The following is a 26,663-nucleotide window of genomic DNA, read 5'->3' as shown; positions in this document are numbered from 1 at the left end:
GAACTACACTTAATAATGAATTATTTTAACATCATTGAAAACCATGTGGTTTTCTCTACAGTCATTGGTGTTACCATCATTGTAACAGCAGTTATTCTCACTCGTTGTCACTTACTCCTTGTCTACATAGGTTTATCCTGTATACAGACAGGGTGGGGCCGGAGCCTATATCCCAGGAGACTTGGGGCATAAGGCGGGATACACCCTGGACAGTGTGCCAATCCACCGTGCACACACACACTATGGGCAATTTAGGAACACCAATTAGCCTAATGTGCATGTCTTTGGACTGCAAGGGAGGAAACTGGAATATCTGAAGGAAACCCACCCTGCACGGTGAGAACATGCATTAAAAGTATTCAAAAAAGAAAATGCATTAAGCTCTGCTTTTTGTGGATTCATAAAGTAAAAAAATAAGTTATCGCTATTACAGTAGTTTTAGGTGTTAAAAAAAGAAATAAATTTTTATGACCCAAATTACACCTTTTCTGCAGTATGACCGAGTTGCTTAGTCGAATTCCTCCTAAATTGGGAAACCTGTTGGGCGACACCGTAAGAGGGCGATAAAATCATGCTGTGAGACTCGGTAAGGGTAAGGAAAAAGAAGTCCGAGGTGGATTAGGAAAACTACATATCCCAGGATTCCTCGCATTCAACGTTCCATTTTTTACGCAAAAAGACGAGTGTTTTTGACGCTGGAATACCGTGCAGGTTTTTCAGGAGTTTTAGCAGCTGCACGTGAGAGGGAAACGCGATGCTGGCTCGGGGGCTGATGAGCGGCCGGAGTGGGCTTCGGGGCCGAGGTTCGGGTGGATTCCTTCAAACTACAGTACTGGGTGGGAGAACGGGACAACAGGAGAGACACGGATCAACCGAAGTAAGTGAGGTTAGGGGAATCAACAAAGTTTTCTGAAAGTGCGCATAATGCAAATAGGATAGTCTGCACTACTCGGTTACATTGTTGCTGAGAAATAATTCGTGTAACAGCCTTGATGAGAGCAAGTGAGAAAATCCCGGAGTGAATCTGTTTTTAATGCATTGCCACACTGTGCATATGAGACTCTGTTCAGTGTGGTTGCTGTGCAGTGAGCGCTCATGCGCGAGGAATGCGCGCGGCATCTGTGTTTTGGGTCGCGCGAGCTGCTGCACCGTGAAGAGTCGAGAGCAGAAACAGGCTCGCGCAAATGAACAACAGAAAAGAGAAAGAGGAGAGGGTGATTCAAAAAACTAATAAAATCCTTACACATTTCTTTTGGTTATTTTAAGTTAACATTTTATATAACATTCCAGAGAAATGAAACACACTCTAGAACTGGACGATTTTATAAAAAAAAAAAAAAAAAACACACACACACATTGGGATTATTTGGACACTTATTGCTGCTATTTATACTGCAATGCTTAACTGTTAAGTGTGCATCTTTTAATTTCAATGTATTAATATGGGCTAACACTAATAAGTGGAAAAATAATCTCATTAAGAGAATATTTGCCAATATTTACCCTCTATTTAATTATTACCTTAAAAAAGAAATAGTTAAATTATTGACATAAATTCCTGACTATGCATATACAAAAATGGATCAAAAAGTTTCAAGATTCGCGTGCCACAGATACAGTCGCTTTTCGTCGAACGTCATCTCTGATGCCTTAAAACCTGGCAGTAAAATTTGGTCTGGCCCCTGGGGACGAATCCTTCATGCACAATGCTGTAAATGTCAAAAAAGACGATACACATGCACTTCGTCCACTGTAAAGATTGTTGCTTTGTCTCAGGGTTGTACCAATACATGCCCATAGACATGTAAAAATCGGAGATGGATTATGGAGCAATGGGAGAAGGTGGTCCTCATGAATTAAATTTTTTTAAAGCATATGGATGGCTGGGGGCTTGTGTTGCTAGGGAAGAGAGCATCGGGATTCACTTTAAGAAGAAGGTGAGCCAGCGGAGACAGTTTGATACTGTGTGATATTCTGATGGGGAAACCTTGAGTCCTGGCATTTAGGTGCACCTCTACAGAAACAAATTTTTTCTATTGAACCAATGCTTGCTCAAAAAATAATTATAGCTGGCAAGTTTCGAATCACTGTGGGTCACCTTGACACACGCTCTTAAGTCACAAATATACCAAAGCACTTCATGAATTTTTTTTTTGTGAATTACTTGCGATATCGTTTTTCTACTTAATATCATGTAACATTTTTGAATTGAGTCCATGGCGTTCAGCATGTTTCAAAGAGTCTCTGTGATTGAGGTGACTGTACATGGGCTGATAAATCAGTTTCAAGGCCCAAAGGTCACTTTTTACTTCGAGTACACACTGTGTTGCAACAACTGCATGTGAAGCATTAGTGATGATGCCACATAATTAATTACCTATTGCTTCATAAACATTAAGTGGAATACAGCCAGTGAAGTGGATCAGGGACTAAGTTTCTTTTATATCATGTCAATTCAATTAGTTTGTTATTTTTGAACAATAGTATATAAAATGTGCATAAATTACAGAGCAACAAACAATACAGTAACATGTATGAAAGGCATGATTTTTGCCTTTCATCTGCATTTCATATTTAATATAATTTTTAAATTAAAACATTCATATACAAGTAATGTGCTGCTAGAAAATATACTGTATGTACCATCTCTTTCCACCCAGGTGGCCCTGAAGCGAACCCCTCTTTATGAATTCCACCGAGCTCATGGAGGTAAAATGGTGGAGTTCGCAGGATGGAGCATGCCTGTGCAGTACACAGACAGCCACATCAGCTCGCACCTCCACACACGCCAACACAGCTCCATCTTCGATGTCAGCCACATGCTACAGGTCTGTGTAGATTAAGTCTATGCAACATGGAAATTTGAAAAAGCTGTTTTAATGTTCGACCACTTCTGTACGGAAATGGAATATAAAAATTGGTATTCGTGCATGCCGTCATTTTGTTGAATTGTTTTTGAAAAGGCTGCATAGTCGTTTCCAAACGTTTCAATATAAATGTTTTTTCAGATTTGTCCACTTTAGAGAGCTGATTTGAAAAGACACATTTTCAAATTTTTCATCGTTGGTGTGAAGTAGGCCTGAGTGTATGTCAGCCACACAATTGTTAATCAGTGTGCAAATTATTGACTCTGCATTTGCTTTCATCATGATTACTCTTGGTTCATTCTGTAAGCTTGATTGTGTCTTATTGCCTCCTAGACCAAAGTCCATGGGAAAGATCGAGTAAAGTTCATGGAGTCATTGATTGTTGGAGACATTGCAGAGCTGAAGGACAACCAGGTGATCAAATAAGTGCACACCTACACAAGAGTCACGCTATAATTTTTTGTAATATAATAATGTATGTTAAAAGAGTAAATAAAATGTACATGTAGAATGATGAAAGAATGACAACAACCTTGAATCAGTTTAAATTATTTAACGAACATTAACAATTGAGCAAAAACATAGTATTAATGCCTGGATGTAGGCTATAATTAACATCTGTAATCTCTAATCTGTGATGGATTGGACCTAAGGCATCTGGAAAAGACTCCAGGCCCTCCCTTGACCCTGTGTACAGGATAAAGCAGTGTAGATGATGAGTAAATTAGATATCTGCAGCGGCTTGAGAGAGATAGCTGCTAGCTCATCACTTCATGGTTAAAGTAGGCATTGACTGTATCCATAACACCTTTGGTGTATTCCTGAAATGTTAGTAGTAATAGGCTTTATATATAAGTTGTGTATTACTGGACTGTATTACTTTGTTATTACTTGACAAGTTTTTTAGTTTATCAGTTTTCTATTAATGTTCAGTAACTGGTAATTACCGCCTAACAGAAACCTTGACCTACACAACCTTTATTTGGTTAAATAATTATTTCCTAATTTTACATAGCATCTGTATATGTCTCAAATGCAGTGCTCTCCAAAGCTGAGCATTTATATTCTTTAGGTCCTATTATGGTACAATGTGAAGAAATTGTACCAGCTATTTAAACATAACATAATTTGGCAGCTGAGTTTATGTGAATAAGACTGAACAGTGGATTTGCTTCAGGCACAGTAGTAGAGGAGGTTAAAATGACATTGGTCTCTGATCTGTGTGTTTCTAGGGCACGCTGTCCCTCTTTACCAACGATAAAGGGGGCATCATAGATGACCTGATAGTGACTAAGACAGATCAGGGTTATCTGTATGTGGTGTCCAACGCTGGCTGTGCTGACAAAGACTCTGCTCATATGGAGGTAAGTGGTAGAGAGTCGGGTGGACAGGGACAACGCTGGGTCAAATGTCCTCTTGGTATAAGCTAATATCTTAATAAACGGTGAACAAGGGTTAAATGTTTGTTGTTTGAGTGTTAACTGACTTTAATTATATAGTTGCAGTTACATGCACTTGCCTTTTTACAGTGAGTGACTGTTTTAGGGTTGTGTGTAAAAATAAATAAATTTTAAAAAATAACAACGCTTTTTTTATGCTCATACATCTTAGTCTGTACTAACATGGATACATTTCAAAACGTGTCCATTTATGCTAAAACAGTGTTTTTGACCACAAGTGACCACTAGAGATAAGAATCACCAGGAACTATCTTGAACGATATTATCGTGATATCTAGATGCTGATCGAAAAAATTTTTTTAGATTTTGTTACAATTCTGAACAAAATTTGGCAAATACACTGGAACCTTGGATTACGAGCATAATTCGTTCTGGAAGTGGGTTCGTATTTCAAAACACTCGTAAACCAATTAGAATTTGCCCATTTGCCAAGAAGTAATGGAAACTCAAATTATTCATTCCACAGTCCAAAAAAATAAAACATCAAAATAATAAACACAAAATATTAAGTAAAAATAAAACAAATTAACCTGCACAAAAAGTAAAAATAAATCTCGACAGATAAGTGTTTCCGTTTGTGCACGCAGGCGCTGTGTATGTGTGTGTGTGTGTGTGAATCTAAAGTAAGCTCCCCTCTCCCCCTTCTAATTTTACACAATGTGTGAATAGTTTACAGAGCGCCACCTGTAGGATCATAGAGGAATGGCAACATTTCGAAGCATCTTATTTGAAAGTAAACTCATTTAAAAATGCCGATATTATGTAAACATCACAATTTCAAGATGTCTAGAACCATTGCAATGCACATGTCTGTATTAGTTGCGTTTGCTGGGCTTCTATTATAAATGTAGTAAAAAAAAAAGTATTTATTGTTTTCCATTAATATCCTGCTCTCCATCCAATCATATGGAATGTGCTGATATGATGTGTCTAGATGGTTACCTCGGTCTTATCATGTTGAAGTGCTGCTTTTCCTGATATTCCAGCACTATAGCTAGAGGGCTCGTGGTTACCTTTTGTGGTTCCTTTACTTATTTCTTTTTTTTTCTGCTGTTTTTTTAGGCAAACCTCCAGCGGTTTAAAGCTGCAGGCCATGATGTTGATTTAGAGTATTTAGACGAGAGTTTGATTGCTATACAGGGTAAGACTGCTCACTGTGCATACATGTGAATAGATTTTTGCAGGTTTTTAATAGATCATCACACAAGCAAGCATTCATGTGAGTATTTAATCATATTTCTCTTGTCTGTGTTTGTAGGTCCGTCAACAGCACAGGTGCTACAGGAAGGTGTGTGTGACGACCTCAACAAGCTGACCTTTATGACCAGTGTTTTGACCCCAGTGTTTGGCATCCAGAACTGTAGGATCACTCGCTGTGGATATACAGGGGAGGATGGAGTTGAGGTGTGTGATGCAAAAAATAGGAAAAGAAATACAGTACTGTAGGTAGCCTAGTACAGAACAGTCCTGAAACCCACTGGATTTTATAAACCTCTTACGTATATGACACAAAGCATTTTGTATTATATTTTGTACAGTATTAATTATATCTATTATATTATAGTATTATATTATAGTTTTATATATTATATTACCATGTTATATACAGTACAGTATTAATTATATAGTTGCTATAAAAATAAGTTGCATCTATTTCAGATATCTGTTCCTTGTGGGAGTGTGGTAGAGTTAATGGAGAAACTGCTCATCAATAGTGAGGTAAAACTAGCTGGCCTTGGTTCAAGAGACAGCCTTAGACTGGAAGCAGGACTCTGTCTCTATGGCAACGACATTGATGAGACTACGACACCTGTGGAAGCAAGTCTCGTATGGACTATAGGTGTGTTTTCATATCGCAAAACTATATGTATTACTGAATGTCTGTGCAAGTGAGTGGGGGCAAATCTGCACCCTTTTCAATATGTCTAATTTATGTGCATTACATATATACAGTATTTATTGTTAAGTGATTAAACATATTTGTTTATGATATTTTTTAATTGTTGTGGGGTTTCATTCACAGGCATGGATATGTCCAGATAAGTGCCTAGGCCATTTTCCTGTTAGTCCCAGAGAAATTACTTAATAGTTTAAACTGGGATGTAATGGGGGATGTTATAATTTTGCTGCATATGGTTGTAGGAAAGCGTCGTCGGCAGGCGAGAGATTTCCCTGGAGCTGATGTCATCGTTCCACAGATCAAAGCTAAGACTCAGAGGAAAAGAGTGGGGCTTATGTCTACTGGCCCACCAGTTCGACAGCACACGCCCATCCTTAGCCCTGAAGGCAAAGTAATAGGTAATGCAGATGCTATCAGCGATTGTTAATTAGTAGAGGACAATACACCGCTCTCTCGCTAGCAGAATAAACGGGTACAAAATGTGCATGTTATTATTTTTATTATTATATATTATTGTTGTTGTTTGGTCACAGAAACAACCTAAGACAACTTAAAAAACGAGTGATCTTATAAATCTGATCAATGTCATGTATTTGTTGTTTGTTGTATGTAGGTGACCATTTTTGTGCTGGCAGGTAAAGCCGACCCAAGTTAACATAACCTTATTTGTTTGACGTAGTAACTGTCAATAGGCTTCTAACTACAGGAAAAAGACTAATTGATATTTGTCATCTGATGGAGGAACATAGCTGGTGCTCTCCTATATGAATTATTGCTATTTTTAACCACCAAGCTTTAAAATCCTTATTGCACAAAGCCATGAAATTAACCTGTTAGGGCACGCCTCATGTTAAAGAGGTATTCATTCTTTTCAGTGAGTCATGTCTACTTTAAAGCATCATCATTTCTTCTTCTTTTCAGGTGAGGTCACCAGTGGATGCCCTTCTCCCTGCCTAAAGCAAAATGTTGCCATGGGTTATGTAGAAACAAGTTTCAGTAAATTAGGAACATCTGTTCATGTAGAGGTGAGGAAGAAGGTGGTACCAGCAGTGATCAGCAAGATGCCGTTTGTCCCTACACGCTATTATACTGGACAGTAAACAGAATAAAATTAATCTACTAATGGAGAGTGATATTCAATGAAAGTGGTAGACAGATGTCTTTTCTATAGTTGTATTTTAAATTCAATTACAGTATTGTCATATTGTGTGAATGTGTAGAAGGCCTGGAGTCTGGAGTATACAGCATATACATTCCAAAACAAACATGCTCATATGTACAAGTATACTTTAAATACTATGCTTCAAATTTGTTGTTTTATTCTATAATGCATTGTAATTCAGAGATAAACCTTCAGCTTATTTTTTTACACTTTGCTTAATAATACTGACCAACATATAGGTGGCATTAGGGCAAATAGTTACTAGCAAGATTATAAATACATGTTGTCTCCTATAGTTAGAGGCTTTTATTTGTCCAATTCTAACTCGTAGCTGCACTAAGTGGTGGTAATTATTATTGATTATAGTTTAGAATTTGATTTAAAGTCTGTCTTGCTACTGCTAAGTTTGTGCTTTGGTTTGCAAAGAATTAATTCCTGCTTTGTTATTCTAAACTGTGAAACCAAACAAGGGCCAAAATTTCAATGACATTTTTTTATTATTATTATTTTTACACTTTTAAATGTCTTAAATTGTTAGAGTATAAGATGAAATCTAAAAATGTCTAAGAAAATATTTAATAGCAATAAAAATGTTTCCCTTAGTAATAAACTGACATGGTAAGATATTGTTTATGTGGTGCCTCCTCTATGTAAAATGATCCTGATTAGATCCTTCAATTTTTCTACATAAATTAAATCATCTGTAATTTTAACATTACAATTATCAGGTGATTGATAAAGTCAGCATTTGTACAATTAACTAGACATTCTGACTTGCATGTTAGGTAAAATAATTCCTATCATGTTAGTTAAAATCACTAGGAACTTTAGGGATTCACCTGCACATAATTATAGTTTTAGCATTTGCTAGAAGACATTACAAGCAAAGTCTCCAGTTGACCATGAATCTCAGTAAGACGGTCTTTGTTGACTGGCTGCTCTAATGCCAGACACTGTTTTCTATCCAGCAGGTTATTGTATAAGTGTAAGAAAAGAGCATAATAAAATAAATGGCATACACTAATCAGCTGTAACACCAACACCACTGCAAGGTGAATTGAATAACATTGGTTATGAATTAAGTACCAGTAAACTGGTGAAAGGATTATGGGTAGCCTCCCCATTCCAGTTTGCTGTGTATGGAGCGTAGCAGGCAAATAATTCAAAGTTGTTGATCTGGTCTCCAAATTCCCCAGATCTTAGTTTGATCTGTGGAATGCCCCTGGGCAAAGAAGGTCAGTATATGGAGGCCCCACCTTGCAACTTGCGTCACTTAAAGGATCTGATGGTAACATCCTGGGGCCAGAAACCACAGCACATTATCATAGGTCCTGTGGAGTCATGTCTAAAGGAGGCAGAGGTGATTTGGTGGCACAAGAGAAATCTATAACCTAGGATGTTTTGATGTTATGCCTGATCAATGTATTTTTGGTAAAGAAAAGAAATCAACTTATGAGATTAGAGTTTCCCTTAGGCAATGTGAGGTTACAAGTTCCGGGACAGATAATGGGAAATCATATAGTGTGGAAAGAGTGTATAGCACCATGTTTCAAGAAGAACTGTCTGCTAATAACTGCCATCTTATCTTAAAAAAAAAAAAAAAAATCTCTGACAGCCTGAAGCATGGGTGGTGGAGATGGAGGAGGGTGTTGCTAGTCTAGAATTATTTGTGTCTATACAGTAGCATTGCTATTCTTGTAAGAGTTGCAAATGATACAATTTTTCTCTTAGCAGTCATTGGCTTGATCTGTAATATGTAAAACATGAGAAAGAAGGGCTTGCATGGTGTTGTGTGGTCTGATCTGGAAAAAGAGAGAATAGAGTGGAATGAGGCAAATGCATAAGGGTTAAGGGGTGACTGCTGCACAGTTACTTCAAGAAATATTAACTTTTCAGGATGATTTGAAGAACCAGTGGAAAGGTACATTGATGGGCAGGGAAAGGGGCATACTTCAAAGGTTTTTAATTGTATTTTGATAATTATGGTTTATTAGTTTTAAGAAAAGGTGCCACGTTGGCTTAGTAGTCATCATTGTAGCCTTACACCTCCAGGGTCTGGGTTTGTTTTTCGCCTCTGGTTTATGTTTGCATGTTCTTCCCGTGCTAATTAGGTTAATTGGACAGAATAGGCTTTGCTTCCATGTGTATTAGTGAGCCTTGGCTGCTCATTATCATGTCGCCGTGTTTACAGGTTTTTCTTCCTTAGATCATCCTTTTGGTATGTCCAGACTGCTACAGATCAGGAACATCATACGCACATGCTTTGACCCTAGCTGTAACAATTTGGCCGTTGTCAAAGTAGCTACAGATACAATATCTTGTGATGTGTTGGAAATAAAAAAATAAATGAGCAAAAATAAAGATTTGAGTGACTATGACAAGGGCCAAATTGTGATGCCCAGATGACTGGGTCAAAGCAACTCCAAAACTGCAGCTCTTGTGTGATGTTCCCGGTCTGCAGTGGTGACAACCGACTGAAAGTGGTGCTTAAAAGTACTTAAAACTGGTAAACTGACAAAAGGGTCAGCCAAGGCTCACTGATTCACCTGTGATCACATGTACTTTGATCCAATAAAAGCGCTACTGTAGCTCTAATTGCTGAAAAGGTTATTGCTGATCTCCAAAACAGGTGTCAGGACACATAGGTCATTTCTGTTTTGGTGGAAAAGTAGGGGGGGCCTACACATTATTAAGTGAGGGGTCATAATGAAATGGCAAATTGGTGTATGCAGATAGAATAGCCAGAGTACAGCATGAAGCACTAAATAATGTGTGAAACTGTAAAATGAGTTTAAAGTGTAAGACAATAAGAAAAATAGTGTAACACTATATTAAATCTATAATAAATTGAATGGGCAGTATGTCAACACAGGACACACAAACAGCATAACAGATTCAGTCTGCTGATTTTTTAGTTTGTAGTTACAAAATTTTAACCTGTGCAAATGTGGCACGTTATAAAGTGTCATAATAGCACTGTTTAAATATGAATAAGGATTGCAATCCCCTGGTTTGATCCTGAGCTCAAGTTACTGTCTCTGTGGAGTTTCCCCTGTGTGGGCTTTCTCATGGTTCTCAAGTTTCCTTCTCTCTTCCAAAAACTAAAAAAATGTTAAACTAAACTTCCCCTAGGTATGAAGGTGCATAACTGGTGCACTTTGATAGACTCAGCATCCTGTCAAGGGTGCGTTTCTACCTCCCACCCAGTATTTCCAGGATAGGCTCTGGATCCAACTCTACTCAAACCAAGATAAAACATGTCCTAAAGCTGAACGGATAAACTACTTCAGTACACAAAACAGAATCGGCAAGCATAAGTATTTGAGTTACTTTGACATAGGCAAAATTGGGATGGCTAGAGAACTGGGTTAGAGCAATTCCTAAACTGCAGGTCTTGTAGGATGTTCCTGGGCTGCAGTGGTCAGGACATACCAAAAGTAATCCAAGAAAAGAAAACTAATGACAGAGTCACAGGTGGCCAAGGCTCACTGATAGGAGCGAAGTCTGGCCTGTGTAGTCCTATCCAATAGAAGCGCTAGTGTAGATAAAATTGATAGGTTAATGTTGGTTGTGATAGAAAGATGTCAGAACACACAGTGCATTAGTGTTTTTGTGACAAAAGGGGGCCCTGCTCAATATTAGGAAGGTGCTCATAATATTATGGCTAATCAGTGTACATATACAATTTGACTTTTTTAAGGCGTTAGGCTGTAGAGAAAGTACACATTGTCATTTGATTGGATTCAGGACATAAAACCTGTTTTGTTGGATAAATTACTTATCTTGCGCTTGTAATATTCTAGTGTGTTTTATATTTAGTGTTCACTTTTTTTGTTTGTTTTACGTCGGGCACATACAGTAAAAAATAAAGTCAGTAAATTCACAAAAATAGATTTTCTTTTCGCTGTCTCTATCTAAAGCACTTGGCGGGCTACGTCATCACCTAAACATTTTTAATCTAACAGCTGATAGCCGCACGGAATCCTGGGAAATGCATTGCCTCGTAGCTTTACGCGCTATCGCTATTACGTGTATAAACACTACATTACCCATATGGCACTACGCGTTGCATTGGAAAGAGGCGGCGCGTGCCGGGTCTGTTGGCCGTTACCGGGAGAAGATGGTGGAAACTGCAGCAGCAACGTGCGCTAAACTCCGTCTAAAACATTTTGGGAATTATTTACCGTCACAGCCTGGTATAAGATATCGGTTACCGGGAGACAATCACAGATAATACACGCTAAATAGAAGAGAAAATTCAGCGTGGGAGTGACCGGGAATGACACACACACACACGTATGCAGAGATATTAGTGGTTCGACAACGTGGGTGATGAAGTCACGACTAAGTTGTAAAACTAACCTGAACTAGTTAGTGAGTTTATTTGACGATTCGCTAGTATTGGACTACTTTGAGGTGGAAGTCAGGACAAAAGGTTATATTTTCTCGGTTTATAAGCGCGCCGTAACGCTGTACATGTGAGTGTGTGAGAGAGAAAGAGAGTGTGAGAGAGCAGCTAAAGCAGAATTAGCTTGTGTTGGATCAACTGACAACATGCCGCGGAGCAAGAAAGGGAAACGTGGGGCCACTTCAAGTAAGGGTGAGTGTAAAGTCTATATTTACATCATGAATAACCTGCTGTGTTTATATATATATATATATATATATATATATATATATATATATATATATATATGTGTGTGTGTTTTAAATGAAACTTCTGTTTTTGTTTTTAAAATAAAAGTCACAGTATCTGGCTAATCTCTGAGTACACAGAACTAGATTATAACTCATTAGTGGTGTTGTAAGTAAATAATTTCATTGTTGGTGGTGTTATTATTACATAATAATAATAAAAATATTACCATAAGCAAGATTAGAATGTAGTATTTTTTAATCAATAATCATATTTTATATGAATCAGAAGCAGATCTAGATCATGTTTAATAATCAGCTCTATCACAGTTAAGCAACTGTGTACAAGATATACATCGATCAGCCATAACATTATGACAACCTGTCTAATATTTACTAGGTCCCTGCCCCCCCTTTTTTTTTTCTTCTACTGTGTGTTCTGACAACTTTCAGTCACAACCAGCAACCATATTATTATAATTACTATTTTTATCATTTTGACCTGCAGTGTTAGAGGTGCTCTAGACCCGGTCAGTTTGGCCCTTGTCAAAGTCACTCAAATCCTTATATTTGGGCCCTTTTTTCCTGCCGCCAACATATCTTTTTCATTCTTTTTTTAACGCCATGCCAGCTTCCATGGCCAACACATCAACTCCAAGAAAAATGGTTCAGTTGCTGCCTAATATATCCCAGCCGCTATTGTAACGAGATATTGAAAATGTAACTACGGTGAGAAAGGCCAAATTGTAATGACTAGACAACTGGGTCAAAGCAACTCTTGTGGGATGTTCCTGGTTTCCAGTGGTCAGGACATACCAAAAGTGATCCAGGGAAGGAAAACTGGTGAACTGGCAACAATGTGATGGGTGGCCAAGGCTAACATGTGGAGTGAAGGCTTTTCTGTGTAGTCTGACTGTAGATCAAATTAAGGGAAAAGGTTGATTCTGGTTTCAATAGAAAGGTGTCAGAACACAGAGATCATTACAGCTTTGTGGGGGTAGAGACGACTAATAATCAATATATTTTACTGGGGGTCATAATATGGCTAATCAGTGTACACTTTTTTAAAATGTAAATTATTAATTTCATATATTCAAGTTTTTACATTCTATTTATCCAAATCACATTATTACTGTAATAATTTGCATAGTAATTGGATAGGAAAATTCAACATTACTCCAGTGTAGAGTGTAAAATGTAAAAATGACTGTTACTCCATTACACTATACACATTTACACATGCACTTCTTAACAACCGTATCATATCAATTCATATATCTTTTCCCTGACAAGTTACCAAGAAAATTAAAAGTTTTACCAAGCGATATTTTGATCGCTTATGTGTTACAGGTTTCAGTTTCACTACCATGAAGGTATATTCAATTTCAGTCTGTTACTGTTAAATAATTCTGTAAATGCAATTATTTGCCTTAAATACAGAGCAAAATTGCTGGGTAATTCTGTGTAATCAGCACAGGATTGTTTCAGTGTTATCAGGCCTCATTTAAAATAAGTGATATGTCTGATAAAATTGATTAAAACAGACAGTTTTCTCTGAGACACAATCATAATCTTAATCATAATCAGTGTAGAGCCTTAATCTTGTCACATGAATGTCTTATCCTTCTCTTGTTGGCTTGTATTAGGCTCACTTCGACAGGAAGTACTTTTGTTGCAGCTTTCGGCCAAGGCGGCACTGCCACGTCCAGGTAGCGACTGGTTAACCCCCCCGCCCCCTTCCATGTTTTGCCTTGATCATAAATGCGCCCTTGTATTTCATTCATTACTGTCTGTTGCGCTATAGTGAATGGCACACATTAACACGCTTTAACATGTGGCACATTTCATTCAGCCATCCACATCCATCTTTCTCCATATGGTTCCAAACCAGTGACACTTTTGACTTTTCTAACCATTTCTAGAAGTTGTAGTCTCCAGGCAGCACATTATATGGATACGTATATATAAGTATACATATAATGTATATGTATATCAGTGCTTTTCCATAATTATCTGAATAACAAAAGAATCCATCAAGACAGAACACTTTAAATGAGATGAAAAGTGAGAAAAATCTTTTGTAGGACTTGGGATTTCATTATTAAATTGTGTTCATGTCTTTAATTTGCTCTCAAAGGAGACGTGGTGCAAGTTTTAAGTATTAATAATTTGCCTGAATCAGATGTGCTAGATTGGACAGTTAACAACCTCTGTGCACAGCTTATTCCTTATGTTAGTCATAGTTAGTTAGTTAGTTTTTTTTGTCCCTTTTAACCTCACTGGAGCTTTCTATCTTGAAACGTAAATGTGTGATGTGTCACAGAGGTCATAGCTCTGTGCATATAAGCTGCTTTATCTGTTTTGTATGACAAATGTCCAGAGGTTGCTAACTAATCCTGTCTAATCAACCTAAAAGATTAATATCCAATAGGCTCAATGACATTCTTTCATTACTGTTGAATATGATTGGGCAAAAGGTGTTGGTTCTCAGACAGTAGTTCTGACTGCCGGTTTTACAATTTTACAATCTTTTCTGTAGTAATTAAATGAGCAGGGGATTGTAATGCATTTTTTTTCAGGAGATGTTTGTTTTACAGTTACAGCTTGTACAGTTTGTTTTAAGTATTAGAGCCTGTAGTTGTCAGATGCATATCTGTATAGTTGTAATGCTTTTGTTTGTGGGAATGTCTTTAGTGTGTGATTTCTTAGTAATGTAAGGTATGTTTTTTTTTTTTGTCTTAATCATTTAAAAAGAGAGGGGAGAAAAGGCTGGTGCTGGAATAAGTGTTTTTAGCTGTTATAACTAATAATGTTATACAGTGTTATCAGGAACTACAGATATAATGTAGCTACAAATAAATAAAAAAAAAAACAATAATTTTCATTATAAGAAATTATATATAAAACATTTGCTGGGGTTTTGGTAACATAAAACACTCTGGGACATAAATAATAACAATAAACATGTAACAGGGCGACATCACCGCAGGTAATTTTTGTTTGCAAGTTTGCAAGAATGTCACTCTGGTGTGTTTTATTCATGTACATATAGGACAGTTAAAATGTAGCATTTTTTCCCTTAAAACTATTTTAAAGTATTTTAAAGATTTTTCTAATTTGTGGCCTTTGATGTTATTATTAAATCGCTGATTTAATGCATCCTTTTTGATGACAATGACAAACAGACCATGTTTTGCCATGAAGCTTCAGAACAGATCTTTGCTCCATATTGAATTTCTGCTGAGGGCTGAAGAGGAATCTGTGTGTACTTTTATGTGCATGTGCTGGATTTAGTGCAATCTTTGGTTAATATTTACACCAAATCCATAGCCAGTGTCAATGCAGGTTATTTCATGCATTCTTAGTGCTGTGCAGATTTATAAAACTCTTAATATTTTCGTATTATTTTTAAGTATGTTGTTTACATTATTTGCAGTTATGTAAATTCCTAATCTAATGCAGTCAGAGCTGAACATTTTACATGTTAATTTCCTAAACCTTTAGGATGGTAAACACAAGGTTGTCTTTTTTTTTTTTTTTACACTCATTACAGTGACACGGTTTTAAAGGGAATCTAACAGCTGGTCTCAGTAGGTATGGTTGAAAGCTACTTCACAAATGCTTCTGAGAATAGTCGGCTGTGGGTTGCTAACATTTTTAAGACAGACATAGAAACCTGCTAACCAGGACGCTTCAGGTCGGACCTGTTTTTCTTTCTTTCTTTTTTTTTTACTTAATTCTCAATATGAATAATTTGTTTCTATACAGGATAGGGGTGGGTCATATAATAGAAATGTCAGGTATATCAAAAACGTTTCCACATTTCCAGCAACACACTAATCATAGATTTAAAACTTTAAAGAATTCTATTAATGCTTAAAAAAGAATTTTACAAAGAATTATTTTAATTGTTTTAATCTTATTAGTTTGTCAAACAGAAGTTTTGTTTTTTGTTTGAAAGATAGATAAATAGATAAATAGATAGATAGATAGATAGATAGAAATATGGGTGTCCACAATTTATCCCTATGTTAGTGTTATATTATCTTGTCTCGTACAGTGACTATAAAAGCTATTGTAGTGAGTGAATTAAAAAAAAAAAAGAATGTTGAGGTAGTGATGACCTTTGACTATAAAAGATTATTTTTAAAAAGCTTCTAAATAACCTTTGACTAAACTAAAAACTGTTGTAGTGAGGGAATTAAATAGAAAGTATGTTGAAGAGGGTAGTGATGACCTTTAATTAGAAAAGCCTATTTAAAAAAAAAGCTTCTAAATGACATTTGACTATAGAGGCTGTTGTAGTGAGTGAATTAAAAATAAAGTTTGTTGAAGAGCTAGTAATGAATGAATGGAGTGGATGGATTGTTAGACAGAGGGGTTGGATGAATGTTTCTGCTTGTTCAAGAATTTCTGATGTTTACAGGATAACAAAGGAGGGCTTATTGTGTGTTTCTGTCTGTGTGATTGGTTGTTGTGACAGGGGTCAGCTGGTTCAAAGAAGGTCATGACCTGACACAACTGAATAAGAAACCTAGAAAGACAAAAATAGTTCCCTATTTATGAATTTGCAAGTGCAGATTTGCCAACAACGTCATATGACAGAAACTGATTCATTAAACCGTCAAAATCTGTTCGGTTAATCGTCTTGTGCTGAGCCCCCACACGCTTTTATATTTATGTATCATGTGCATACAACATACCCTGATTTACAAGAAATGTTTTAACGCATTTAATTTTATGCATGACTTGTCATCGTGAGAAACATAACAAATCCTTACTTCTCAGAGAGAAAAAAAACTTATTGTACCCTATTTGCACTGGATTAGTATTATCTGGGGACCTCGTGTCTAACCCCCCCAACCCCAACCTCCTGAAAACCAACGCACATCTAAATTTCATGTGGTGCATTCACACAATATAAGTAAAGCCTGTGATTTTGCAAGAATTTATTGACCTATCTCCTGGATATGATGTCAAGGCTTTGCATAACCTTGAAAAAATTATATACAATCATGTCAAATACTGGCCAAATCAAAGACATGCTTACAGTCCACTTCTGCCATCTTTATTTTCACCGAGTGCTCTGTCACGAAACTGATCCCTGTGGTTCTGAAACACTTTTGGTACACATGACGTGTACGAGCCGCGAAGGCAGGGTTTTTTTTTTTTCTTTCTTTATAATGACTGTTATATTTTTGTTGCTTCGAGTACAGTTCAGATTAAATAAAGTGAAGCCACAGAATTTCTAAATCCGAAGACGATTAACTGAAATGCATGTGATTGTAAACATATTTAGGAGTGTTTGGCTGTGCATGTAGTCAGAGTAATGCATGCTCTGTCACAGTATCTCTCTCCATGTGGTCCTTTTTCATCTCATGTCAAGACTTTCTTTCCTTTTTTCCCATTTAATCCCACATTTGTCTTGGACGTTTTTGAGTTATTTTTCTTTTTCCTATTCAGGGAAGAACGGAGGAAAAGGAGGCTCTGGTGCCAGTGATGATGATTTAGCATCTGATGTGCTTAGTCACTACAGCAGTGCCAGTGAGAGCGCCTCAGTGCTGGATGAAGGAACAGGTATCCGCAGATGTAATATTGCTGATGTAATATTGCTATCATGATAAATTGTCACACACCTAATTTATTTAATTTTTATAAATATTATTATTCCTGTTTGATAATCAGCTGATAAGATTGGTTTTGTGTTCTCAATCTTTTGTACATATAAAAATGTTAAAATTTAATGATGTATTTCTTTGTATTAAATTATTTAATTTAGTCAGCATTAAATAAGTGTCGTCAAATTCATAATTTTTTTTTTAAGCATTACAGTTTGCCAGACAGGATCAGTAAACCCATCGTATTGTGTGCTGTAGAAATGTTTAAGAATTTTGATTTAATGCTTTTTTTGGTTTATTGTGCTAAACCCCATAATGCACACAGACATATCATGAAGGTATGAGAGCAATGAGACCACCAGATCCTGTTTTAACCTAGTGTTGTGTCGAGCAGGTGAGGTGGTGGATGAACAAACTGCCCAGGAGGAAACAGAAGACAAACTGAAGCAGTGTATCGACAACCTGATGGACAAAAGGTGACTGAAAATACAGACTGAAATATGGAATGCTTTTTTTTTTGTCAATAACGGTTCACTTTCATAATTAAGTGAGTTTTATCTGACTATAATGTGGATGCGTCTGTCCTATGAAGCCGCTCAAGCCGTCTGGTTTAAAACGTGCCATAAAATTTCAAACCGGGGGTGCGATCTTAAGGCAGAAATATGCTTGGGGTTTTGCTCTGAAGGACGGCAAGCAGTTAGTCAGCTGTATTTTTTGATGTCTCGAAAAATGACAAAAACCAGATGCCTTTCTTCAGCTGTTTTTTCTAGGGCTATTGTGCAATCCCTGCGCTGCTAGTGCTGACTGATGTCAACAAGTGAATGACTTGTCAACACATGCCAGAGGCGAAAAAAAAGGCGCATGATTTCTGATCTGATCGTTTTCAATTAAGTTACTTGACCATGTATCAACTATGTATCTGATCTGGGACCACACAAAAGTGACTCTGATCTGGATCTGATCTGAATGGCATTCGCTTTTTGCTTTTAGACAGCTCTAAAAAAAAAAAAAAAAACGGAGTCAAACTAGGCCATAAAATTGTAATTTTTTAAATTTGAACATTTATAATTTTGACAGGTGTTGACTGTGTTTCTACTATTTCTTATTGCCTAACCCATTGTTTTCCAAACTTTTCTCTAGGGACCCACTTTTTAAAAATGACAAACCATCACAACCCAAATCACAATAGGCATTATTTATAAATCATGAGACACGTTAATGTGCATTAACGAATGTTAATGTTTTTATTCATTTATTATTGTTGTTTTTTTTTGTTTTTTTTTTTTGAATTTGCACATACAGTGGAACCTGGGATTACGAGCATAATTCGTTCTGGAAGCGGGCTCGTATTTTAAAAACACTCTTAAACCATTTTCAAGCAAATTTTCCTATAAGAAATAATGGAAACTCAAATTATTCATTCCACAGCCCCAAAAAATAAATACATAAAAATAATTAATATTTAATTCAATTAAATTAAATTTGTATAGCGCTTTTAACAATTGACATTGAAAATGGATCTTTAATCTTTCTAATGAGACTTTCTTTTGCGCACACACACGTGTTATAATAAACAGTACACGTGCGCTGTACACACACCCATATAAACACAAAATAAAAGATGTACACACATGGTCACAGTGTTGTAGTAAACAGTACACGTGTGCACGGATGTTGATTATACCTGTGAGGGAGCGCACTAAGACTCAGGGGAGACGATTACCCACAATTCCGCAGTGCAAGTGAGAGAAAAACTGTTGGCTCAGTTGTGATCACGTGACGCTCGGTGACAAAACAAGAAGTTCATGCGGCTACATGACATCTTGGTACACGTAAACCAAGACATTTAAAAATCAAGTTTATTAAAAATCTTTGTTCTTGCGGAACACTCGCAAACCATGTTACACGCAATCCGAGGTTCCACTGTATAAAAAAAAAAAAACTAATGGTAACCCAGCTATTTCTGACTACATAGGATTGTTACTATATTGTGATACACTGTTTTTATTTCCTTTACTGTTACTTTCACGACAGTGATGGTAAACTATCCCCCTATTTGACTAAAATATGTACTGTAGACAAAGAAATTACGACAGTGGCAACCCAAATAAAATCTCCTGCAACCCAGTGTTTGGGAAACAATGGTCTAAACACCACCAAAATGTCTGTGTGTTCGGAGTAACACATTTCTCCCTTATTTGTGTGTTTTTTTTTTTTTTGTTTGTTTTTTTTACATTCACAAGAGAAGATGAGTGAAATGGGTTCATATAACACTCTCTATGGGTTCATATCAAAATATTCCTGTAACATAAACTGCTTTGAAACCTTTGAACGGCTTTAAAACCTTGCCGCATCTTTCACCCATGTATAATCTGCTGCACCTGTGACTCACAGCAATAAAACCCTCTTTTGTTTTCCCTCAGTGTGAAGACACGGCTAGCTGCACTGGAGAGCTTGCGGTTAGCCTTCTCTTCAAGAGTGCTCGACGACTTCCTGCTGGAGAGACGCCTAACCATTAGTGACTGCCTGGAACGCAGCCTGAAGAAAGGTATGCACTAGGATGTTTGAGTTGAAAGAAAGGTAAGGAATTAAAGTTTGTGAAAAACGCATTTAAGTCTCTCTGTCTGTGTCTCTGTCTGTCTGTCTAGGTGGGGGAGAGGAGCAGGCCGCAGCAGCCACACTGTGTACACTCCTCTGTATTCAGCTGGGAGGAGGATTTGAAGGCGAGGAGGGCTTTAAGATGTTTCGCCCTCTCCTCAGCACAATCCTGACTGACAACTGTGCCAGCCTACCAGCTCGTCAGAGTGTGAGTTTAAGCTAACAACACGTTTTACTGTTCAAGTGACACTAAATTAATCATAAATCATATATGACTGGACTCCATATTAACATCAATTAACATCAACTGTTATGCTGAACTGCCTGCCAACTAACACACAGTATGAATGCAGATCAATTTCTGCTTTCTGTTTCACCCAAATGAGGATGGGTTCCCTGTTGAGTCTGGTTCCTCTCAAGGTTTCTTCCTACTACAATCTCAGGGAGTTTTTCCTTGCTTCTGTTGCCCTCGGCTTGCTCACCAGGGACTATCTGACCATTTTTATTCATACACATTCAAATTCCATACAAACTTAAATAATTCTTTTAATTATGTAAAGCTGCTTTGGGACAATGCCAATTGTTAAAAGCGCTATACAAATAAAATTGTTTTCTACTTCCAGTCACCTAATCTTTCACCTAACATCATAATTTCTAGCATAAAGTCAAGCAGTCAATCCTCTTGTTCTTTAATTAGTCACTTAAAAAAAAAATCTGATTCCCAGCTGTTCTCTTGAGCATATAATGTATTACAAGCTTTTAAGGGCACCTTTATCATGTCTCAAAGTTTAATCTTTTTAGAACTGCAATGCGATAAACAGTTCAGTTCAATAATGTATACATGCATACCACACCCAGATGTGCAAGCTCACACAGGAGCTTTTCCGAACTCTGTCTTTAATTAATTTTATCTATTACCATCTAACAGGTTAAGATTTAAGACAAAAGTTGTTTCTAAGTCACTATAAGGATTGGGTTTAGAGTTTATTCTAGTATTCATTATGCTCTTTCTTTTTCTTTAGTGTGCCCGGGCATTGGGCATGTGCTGCTATGTATCCGCATCAGACAACGCCGAAGTAAATACCACCATCTTCACACCACAGAAAAATTACAATTGGTGCATTTAAGGCTATGTTCACATTACCAGATTACGATTTTGAATCCTAATGTGACACAAATCTGATGTATCACTAATGTGATGTTTTTCAGATTAGATTTGAGTCACATTTGTATATACACACACACATGATTTTATTTTATATATATATATATATAAATAAAATCATGTGTGTATATATAAAATCATCTAAAACTGCAACTATGGGTTGGCATGATGAGGGATGACATGAATAAGTGGTCGAACAAAATCATGTGTTTTAAAACAAATTGCAACAAAAATGTCTGAATAGGTGCATGCATGTCATTTCAAAGGACAGTGGTGTCCACATTAGAGTCAGATAAAAGTCACTTGTAATTATGAATGTGAACCGTCATGACATGCAAATACGATCTGAATCTGAATACGATTTTTTTTTAACAATGTGACTTGTAATGTGAATATGGCCTTATACAGTACAGTGTATGTACAACGACTTGAGGGATATTTGTTAACTTTACTTCTCATCTCTCAGGATTTGTTGAAGTGTATGGGGCATTTGGAGAGTGTGTTTGTGGAAGCATATCCTCTGGGTGATGGTAGTTTACCCTCTATCAAACCTGGAACTCCAGCTCTCCACAGCGCTGCTTTACAGGCCTGGGCTCTGCTCGGCACTCTGTGTCCTGCTTCCCACATCAACAACTTGGTCAGCCAGTAAGTTACAACTTTTTCAGTTAATATGACTTTTACTTTGTATAGTTTATAAGCTGTTGCAAATAGACAAACATATAAGATATAAAGCCTTTAAATCTAGTGTGTATGTTTCAGAACAGTTACCTTTCTAACCTAAAACCAAGTTTGAGCAAAGTACTGTAGTAAAGTAGGCAGTACTTTACATGTCTACATTTTTACAAGTCTACATGTTGGTCATCATTTATTTATGCCCTTACTCCAAAACTGAAAAAAGACTTGCCAGAGGGGTTAGTGCATTGCACATGGACACACTTTTCTTTTTCTAAGACTTTGCATTGCATAAATTTTCAACAACGGTTTTTAAACAGCAGTTCCGATTTATTTTTTGAGGAACCACTGTATAAAGCAAACACGTAACTTGAGTGTTCATTGCTTGTGTTTTTCATCATCCTTAAGTAATTATTCTCCATGGGTATTAACAGTTAAGCTTTCCTGGAGCTCATACAGGCACTATAATCAAATGCAAATTTCAGGATCCCAGTATGACTCACTGAGGCATTTGCTAACAAGCAACATTATGAGGCGTAAAAAAAGAAATAATTAATATTAACATAATTCTAATCATTTATTAGAATTAGCATAAAATAAGTGCAATAAAAAAGGAATAAAAGTACAATACGCAAGTGGACAAAAGGTGGTGAGGGAGTGATGGATGTAACATGAGGACATGTAACATGAGTAGTAATGAGGGATAGTAGTAGAATTAAGGTAATTCTAAGGTTTTATTAAAAGCTCCATATAAATCACTCTAGCCTGTGATTTCTAAGTCCCCCCAGTCATTTTTTTTCATCACAGTCCTGAGCAGCGTTCTCTTTCTCTTTCATCAGTCACTTGCCTCGGCTGCAGGCTTGTTTGGAGAGCAGTGAGGTGAACTTTAGGATTGCTGTAGGAGAAACCATCGCTCTGCTGTATGAACTGGCACGTGAAGTTGACGAGGTGAGACACACAACCAGCTCCACATTCATATATAACAAGCTTATAAACACGAGGGTGTTTGATGTCATTGTGTATGTGTAATGTATGACTTTAGAACTTGAAGTAATGTTTTGTTTGGGAAGTTTTTTGAGTGCTATTTGTTGTGTTTCCCACTTTTAGGAGTTTGAGTATGAGGATTGTGACATGCTGTGCGAGAGCCTGAAGCGTTTGGCAACAGACGGAAATAAACATCGGGCCAAAAATGACAGACGCAAGCAGCGCTCCATCTTCCGTGAAGTTCTGCATTACATCGAGGTAAGATGAGACTTGACGACCAGCTGGTTTTGGAATGTATATATTTGACACATTAGCAAAAGTGTTGCCATGTAATACATGACTTGGGTACCTAAAGATGTCAACCTAGTCAGCATCAAAGTTCCTACCAGTCCAGGCCATAGACAACATTTAACAGCTTTTGTAAATATATTTTTATTAACTTGTTTGCATTTTCAATAAATAACAAAAGACAATCCCAGCCGGTGTGAATTAAATGACTGAAACCTGGGTATTGTGGATTGAAGAACATCCAAAGCCAGACAGAAAAAATTAAGAAACTTCTTTATTGTGCAGTTTATAACAAACAAGTTATGGTAATTGGTTTGAAGAATTGTTCATGTGACACATAGCTTTAGTTCAGTGCAAACCAGCAGGCTGTAAATGGTGTTATGTCTGTTTACAGGAATGTTAATATTTGGGGGAAATTTTTTTTTAGATAAACAGATAGATACTAACAATAGATGATTAAAATATTGTCTTTTTTTATATGTTGATGTCTTTTTTTTTATCTTGTGTTAATAGGTGAAAGCACTTTGGTAATAAATCTGTGCATATCCTGCTATATTCTCCTTTTCTCTCTGAACAGAGTGAAGATTTTTCTGAGGAGAAGGTCCGTTTTGGGGTCGAGGTGCTCTACCTTGACGGTTGGATGCGTCGCCGGATTTATGATGCCTTTAAAGAGGTTCTGGTGTCTGGAGTGAGCCACCACCTGCAGGTGATGAAGATGCTGAACTTTTAATATTAATATTCATATCTGGTCAATATTCCAGTGTTTTTAAAATCTTTGTGTGTGATTTTTTTTTTCTTTCTTTGTAGGTTAACCCACTACTGAGAGATATCTTTGGACTTGGAGCTCCACTCATTCTCGACTCTTCCGTCAAGGCTACCCGAATCTCCCGCACAGAAAGGGTAACCTCTTACCTTTACTCTAGCACAATAACTGGTTGTAATAGTGCCATGAAGACAAATTTTATTTTGTTGGCTAAATTCAAAATGTGAATGACCACTGGCCAACAAAATACTTACATTTTTACAAGCTTCTAATCATGCTTATTTACTGCGTGTAACTTACTCCACAGCACCTTTTCAATTCAGCTGCGTTTAAAGCGCGGACAAAACTACGGAACAAAGTGAGGGACAAACGAGCAGACGTGATGTGATGGTGCTGATGAAGATGACCTGATCCAGAGAGGGGAACACTACACACCTCTTAGGAGCTCACTTGAAATATTAAAACAGCAGCTGCCAAACCAGGGACTTGACAATGCAAAGTGTGTGCATGTGTGTGTGTCAGGAAGAGTGAATGTGTGTGTAAATGTGGTGCCTCAGTTTTATTTAACATTATTGAATATAAATAATAGGAAGCCTAAAACTAACGGCGCAACCTTTAGGAGTTTCCCTTAGCGTTTCAAACACTGAGAGTCGTATTTCTACATGTTAAGGTGCAGTGATGGTTAAGGGCAGGTCTTGATAGATCCTCTGTGATAAGCTAAGGGAAATGTTGCGTAATGCTCCTGTAAGCATCTTAATAATGTACGTTTATAAAGACCTGTTACAAGGCTGTATTGCGCATTTCTGGTCAAATGTATTGCATCTCCTAATTTATTAAGATATTTGGGAAAACACAAGACTTTTTAACTTTTGAAACAAATGAGTTGTGTATAAATTGTGGGAAATGGCCCAAAAAATTAAATCCTTTTCAGCTTTTGTATGTGTATTTTACAAACTCACTGCACATCTCTGATACTGAAAAAATGTATGAAAATTGAAATGTGCTGTTAATTGTATAAAGGTCTTCTCACACTGCCAACAAATCATCTTTTTCTCCTGATTCTGATTATTGGTTTATTGGGAGTTGAAGGCAGCTAGTAAATTTGTCACAATCCATTCTGAACAATTAATTTAGTTTATGTGGAAGAATGCTGTGTTGAAAGTATTTAGAGACACTGAGGAAATTCCTCTTTTATTATAGTTAGTACATGGACAGGAGAGAGCCATTTTCCTGCTACAGCTGCTAACATTACCTTGCATTGTTCACATTTTTACAGTTGGGAAATAGGCCAGAAATGTATTTTCTTAATGATGAAATTATGATTACACATTTTTGCAATTAAGTCTTTTATAATTGTCAATACATTGGACTAAATTAAATGCCAGAATTTTGCATAATTCAATTAAATTGTTATATATAAAATGTAAAGGTTCTGCTCCCAATGGGTGGGCCTACTTTAATAAATCAATAAAAAAAAAATGACTGAACTGTTATTTAGAAAATGTGATATTATTTTTAAAGCAGCACTTTATGTTTATATGAATACAGCAAAAAATTCTTAGCAAAAGGTATACATTTTAGATAGTGTTGTTACAGCATCTCACTGAGACAGTTCCACATTACTTTGACATTTTAATCAAAACTGAGATCTGTACATCTCCCAATAAACTAATTTTTATTAATTTGCCTTGGAAATCATTTCTATAATTAATAAAACACAGCCATGCCTTTATTAGAACCTGAAGGGTTTTTTTTTCATAATTTAATTCCTCTTATACCAAAACAATTTTAATACTAATTTAGTATTAGCTAAAAACATGCACAGAATGTATTTACATTACCTGTTATTACACTGCCTGGCCCAAAAAGAAGGGTCAAATTATTGGGCTGCATCAAGCAAAGAAAACAACTAAGGAGATTTGCAATTACTGAAACTGAGTTAAGAACCCTTCAACACAATATCAAAACCTGGAAATTTAACAGATTAAACAAATGTGTCCATAAGAAAACTACTTAGTGAGACTTCAGAAATAAGAGGCTTCACTTTGCTTGGGATCCTAAAGATTGGACTTATTGATCAAGCAATGTGCACTGTATGAATATACATTTATGCAGTTTTTATCTTCCCTAATGTTATAGCCATATTCCAGGACCAGCTCATGCAGGGTCCAGGTTCAGTTCCTGCCTCAGGTCTGCGTGCGAGGAATTTGCATGTTCTCTGTGCTTGGTGGGTTTTCTCCCACCGTCCATAGACAGGCAAATTCGGCTGTGGATTGATCATCCATACGGGGTGTAACTTGCCTCATGCCCTAGGTCTCCTATAATAAACTCCAGGCCTCAGCAACCCTGAAGGTGCGTGAGTAAGAGTGAAAAACAGGACCTAAGTTGGACCAGTTTAAGGAAGGTACTAACCACTGCATGTTGGGAACACCCTACAGAACCTGCTATTTTGGGGAAGCTCTGACCCAGTTGTCTAGCCATGTCAATTTGCTCCTGTCAATCAAGGTTTGTCAAATCCTCACTTCCACTGTCAGTAGGTTTAACGCTATAA

The 26,663-nt window shown here is 36.8% G+C and overlaps 2 protein-coding genes across 3 annotated transcripts; both read left to right on the top strand.

Annotated features, from left to right (window-relative positions):
* Nucleotides 1-648: 648 nt before the first annotated feature.
* amt (aminomethyltransferase) lies at nt 649-7,993 on the top strand. Its single transcript, XM_053504238.1, has 9 exons — nt 649-877; nt 2,661-2,828; nt 3,201-3,281; nt 4,100-4,231; nt 5,390-5,468; nt 5,586-5,731; nt 5,987-6,167; nt 6,470-6,625; nt 7,149-7,993. Exons 1-9 carry the CDS (start codon nt 755-757, stop codon nt 7,325-7,327), a joined length of 1,245 nt encoding a protein of 414 aa, XP_053360213.1. The 5' UTR covers nt 649-754; the 3' UTR covers nt 7,328-7,993.
* A 3,494-nt stretch (nt 7,994-11,487) lies between these two features.
* On the top strand, nt 11,488-25,599 carry ifrd2 (interferon-related developmental regulator 2). 2 transcript variants are annotated; one of them, XM_053504784.1, is made up of 13 exons: nt 11,488-11,989; nt 13,671-13,733; nt 17,488-17,601; nt 18,037-18,118; nt 20,066-20,190; nt 20,291-20,448; nt 21,263-21,316; nt 21,872-22,050; nt 22,917-23,025; nt 23,185-23,319; nt 23,927-24,055; nt 24,157-24,249; nt 24,420-25,599. In XM_053504784.1, exons 1-13 carry the CDS (start codon nt 11,944-11,946, stop codon nt 24,498-24,500), a joined length of 1,368 nt encoding a protein of 455 aa, XP_053360759.1. In that variant the 5' UTR covers nt 11,488-11,943; the 3' UTR covers nt 24,501-25,599. The 2 variants fall into 2 exon arrangements, with proteins under 2 accessions (XP_053360759.1, XP_053360761.1); XM_053504786.1 differs by lacking the exon at nt 13,671-13,733.
* Nucleotides 25,600-26,663: the final 1,064 nt, after the last annotated feature.

The sequence above is a fragment of the Clarias gariepinus genome, chromosome 9, assembly GCF_024256425.1.
Source record: "Clarias gariepinus isolate MV-2021 ecotype Netherlands chromosome 9, CGAR_prim_01v2, whole genome shotgun sequence".
NCBI classification, from domain to species: domain Eukaryota; kingdom Metazoa; phylum Chordata; class Actinopteri; order Siluriformes; family Clariidae; genus Clarias; species Clarias gariepinus.
Note: the sequence above shows the minus strand (reverse complement) of the source record. Positions and strands in the feature narration are given on the sequence as shown.

Excerpts from the sequence above, each read along its gene's own strand:
- amt (XM_053504238.1), top strand. The coding sequence starts at position 755 with ATGCTGGCTCGGGGGCTGATGAGCGGCCGGAGTGGGCTTCGGGGCCGA. Across the intron at positions 3,282-4,099 it reads CAGAGCTGAAGGACAACCAG|GGCACGCTGTCCCTCTTTAC; the intron begins GTGATCAAATAA and ends GTGTGTTTCTAG. Across the intron at positions 6,168-6,469 it reads AAGTCTCGTATGGACTATAG|GAAAGCGTCGTCGGCAGGCG; the intron begins GTGTGTTTTCAT and ends ATATGGTTGTAG.
- ifrd2 (XM_053504784.1), top strand. The coding sequence starts at position 11,944 with ATGCCGCGGAGCAAGAAAGGGAAACGTGGGGCCACTTCAAGTAAGG. Across the intron at positions 21,317-21,871 it reads CCGCATCAGACAACGCCGAA|GATTTGTTGAAGTGTATGGG; the intron begins GTAAATACCACC and ends CTCATCTCTCAG. Across the intron at positions 24,250-24,419 it reads GAATCTCCCGCACAGAAAGG|CACCTTTTCAATTCAGCTGC; the intron begins GTAACCTCTTAC and ends CTTACTCCACAG.